Source organism: Egretta garzetta, unplaced genomic scaffold (assembly GCF_000687185.1).
Source record: "Egretta garzetta isolate BGI_Z169 unplaced genomic scaffold, ASM68718v1 scaffold145, whole genome shotgun sequence".
Lineage (NCBI taxonomy): Eukaryota > Metazoa > Chordata > Aves > Pelecaniformes > Ardeidae > Egretta > Egretta garzetta.
The window spans coordinates 1,488,591-1,491,422 of NW_009259687.1; the positions used below are offsets into that span (position 1 = coordinate 1,488,591).

At 64.7% G+C, this 2,832-nt stretch overlaps 1 protein-coding gene across 1 annotated transcript in view; it reads left to right on the forward strand.

The window, feature by feature from the left end:
- PTCH2 (patched 2) overlaps positions 1-2,832 on the forward strand; it is a 39,585-nt gene that overhangs the window by 30,083 nt on the left and 6,670 nt on the right. Inside the window, 4 exon segments of the mRNA XM_035894192.1 lie at positions 69-258; positions 380-449; positions 690-781; positions 2,749-2,832. The exon segment at positions 2,749-2,832 is cut by the window's right edge and continues 228 nt beyond it. Coding sequence (XP_035750085.1) covers positions 69-258; positions 380-449; positions 690-781; positions 2,749-2,832 — 436 coding nt within the window.

A 2,832-nucleotide genomic window follows, 5' to 3' on the forward strand; every position in this document is an offset into this window, starting at 1 on the left:
ACCGATCGCTGGTGTGGGGGCTCTGCCGGCCTTGTCACTGACAGGTCCCCTTGCGGTCCCCTCTGCAGCGGGCAGCCGGGTGAGCCAGGAGCTGCGCTACACCAAGGAGAAGCTGGGTGAGGAGTCCGTCTACACCTCCCAAATGTTGATCCAGACCCCGAAGCGGGATGGGGAGAACATCCTGACGCAGGAGGCCCTGCAGCTCCACCTCGAGGCGGCCCTGGCCGCCAGCAAAGTCCAAGTCTCGCTGTACGGAAAGTGAGTCCGGCTCCGGACGGAGTGGGGACAGGGACCCCCACCTTGTCCTGCATGTCCCCCACACCCCTTGCCATGTCCCCTGCGGGATGATGCCCGTCCTCAGCTCCTCCTGCCTTTCCAGATCGTGGGATTTGAATAAGATCTGCTACAAGTCGGGTGTCCCCATCATTGAGAACGGCATGATTGAGAGGGTGAGTGGCAGGCATGGCGCAGCTCCCAGAGAATCCCCCCCAAGGGGGATCGGACCCCCAGAAAACAGACAGCAGATGGGCCATGGTGGGGATGGAGCTTGCCAGCCCCAGGCAGTGCAAAGGCACCACCAGCTCTGTGCAGGAGGGTGCAGGTTTGGGCAGCCCAGCAGGGCTGGGGTGGGGAGAGCAGGGGGGGCCTGATCCATCCCTGCTGACCCCTCGCATCTCCTCCTCCTCCAGATGATAGAGAAGCTGTTCCCCTGCGTGATCCTGACGCCGCTGGACTGCTTCTGGGAAGGCGCCAAGCTGCAGGGAGGCTCAGCCTATCTCCCGTGAGTTTGGGGGGCTGTCCTGGGGCGTGGGGGGCCGCAGGTGGGAGCAGGGGCTGGGGGTGCTGCTGAAGGGCTGTGCCTGTCCTACCCATGCAGCCTGGCACTGCTGCCCTAAGGTCCCTCAGTGCTGCTGCTTGTCCCGCTTGGCCCCAGCATGGTCCCACCACCATTGCTCATCCTTTTTGGGTCAGCACCCCAGGGACAGGTCCCTGGCCTCCGTGGCGCGGGCAGGGCTGCAGTGCTGTGGGGTGGGGGCTGCAGCCCCCAGGCAGGAGCTGCCCATATGTGCCGTGCCGTGCGGTCACACCAGCCAGGGACGGGGCCGCAGGGAACAGAGGCCATGCCGCAGGCAGGTCCCTGGGGGCTGCTCACCGCCCCAGCGCTCTGTGGGTGCCACCATGGCGAGGAGGCACCCGCAGGCCTGCGCTATGCCCAGGGATGCAGAGGGCACAGAGTCCCCGGGGTGGGTGGCAGGTGACTCCCAGCCAGCTCCCCGCACTGTGGCTTTGGGGCTGGGGACCCCAGGCTGGGCAGGGGGAGCCCCCCCACATTCCTTCTGTTTACGCGTGTGTTTGTCCGGGAGAGCTGGGGCGGCTTGTGCATTGTCAGCAAACGAAGCCTCGCGCTTTCTCATGCTAATGCTGCTCTGAAAGCTGCCCCATGCCAAACAGATGAAATAGTGGCCTTATTCAGGCTGCTGCCGGACGGGAGGAGGGGGAAGGGGCAGCAGCATCCCCAGCCAGGACTGGGGGACCAGCTTTGCCCCCCCAAGACCTCAGGTTCTCCCCATCCCAGCCCGGGGAGCAGCCAGGAGCGGGAGCGAGCGGAGCTGGGGTGGCCGTGCCGAGCGGGATGCTCGTGGCGTCGTCCGCCAGGGCTGGCATGTCCTGGTGCTGGGGTGTGCGGTGGGCAGGATGGCACCCGCAGCAGCGGTGGGACCCAGCTCTCCTCGCAGCTGGGCGAGTGGGTGCCCAGGCGGGCACCCCGTCTGAGTGCTGGCCAGCCCGTGGGGACTCGTCCCCCTTTTTAACGCTGAGGGGTGAGCAGGGTGGGAGCTGGGAGAACAAAGAGCAGCAATCTATGGAAAGACAAAAGGATTTGCCCTGGCTCAGTGAAGCAAGCGAAAGCAGATAAAAGGGGCTCTCTTTGGAAGCAGCAGCAGCTCCGGCTGGTATGTGGGAATCGTGAGCGGCCGGCTCCGGCCCAGCCAGCCTTCATGAATTATTAGGCTGCGTTTCTCCCCAGAGCCCATACTCGCTCGGGGCTTTTTCTTCCCGTCTTTGGAGTGCTGGGCTGGGTTATTGGCTTTTTGTGTGTGTCCTTTCTGTCTTAAAAAAGAAGCTGAGCGAGGCTGGGAGCTGGCCCCCAGTAGCCTGGGCTGGGACAGAGGGAGCAGAGCATCTGCAGGCAACGGAAAAGCCCCTTTTCCTGGGTACCCAAGTTCCATGGGGTCTGGCTGGACCTCCAAGGACTTTGTCTGTGACTAGCTCCCAGCACCATCCTGAGCCCCCAGAACCTCTGCTGAGCCCCAAAACCTCCAGCCTGGGGGGAGATGGCAGGAAGGGCCGGAGGGGACGCTGGGAGCCCTTGCCTGCCTGCTCCCCTCTATCAAGATGTTAGCCCGCGGGCAGTAATCGGCCTGACTGCTTGCACAAAGCGGGGCCAGGCGGTGGGGCCGGCTCCCCCCGCTTTGTCCCAGCCTAACAGGATCAGGCACGCTACTTGACTTGGGGCAGGGCCTGCTGCGCCGCGCAGGGCACGGGGGATGCCGCAGACGGCCCTGGGAGGGGGTAGGGGATGCGCTGGGGACTGATGCTGCTCCTCTGCATCCTTGCACCCTGAATTCCAGGGCACCCCCGGGGCCCACAGGCATGGCTGCATACGTAGGATGGGGTGGCAGGCTGGAGTGGTGGTACTGCACATGGGTTTCGGCATCCCCCATCACCCCAGTGCCTCTGTCTCCCCAGGGGCCGCCCGGACATCCAGTGGAGCAACCTGGACCCTCTGCAGCTGATGGAGGAGCTGGGGCAGTTCACGTCCCTGGAAGGCTT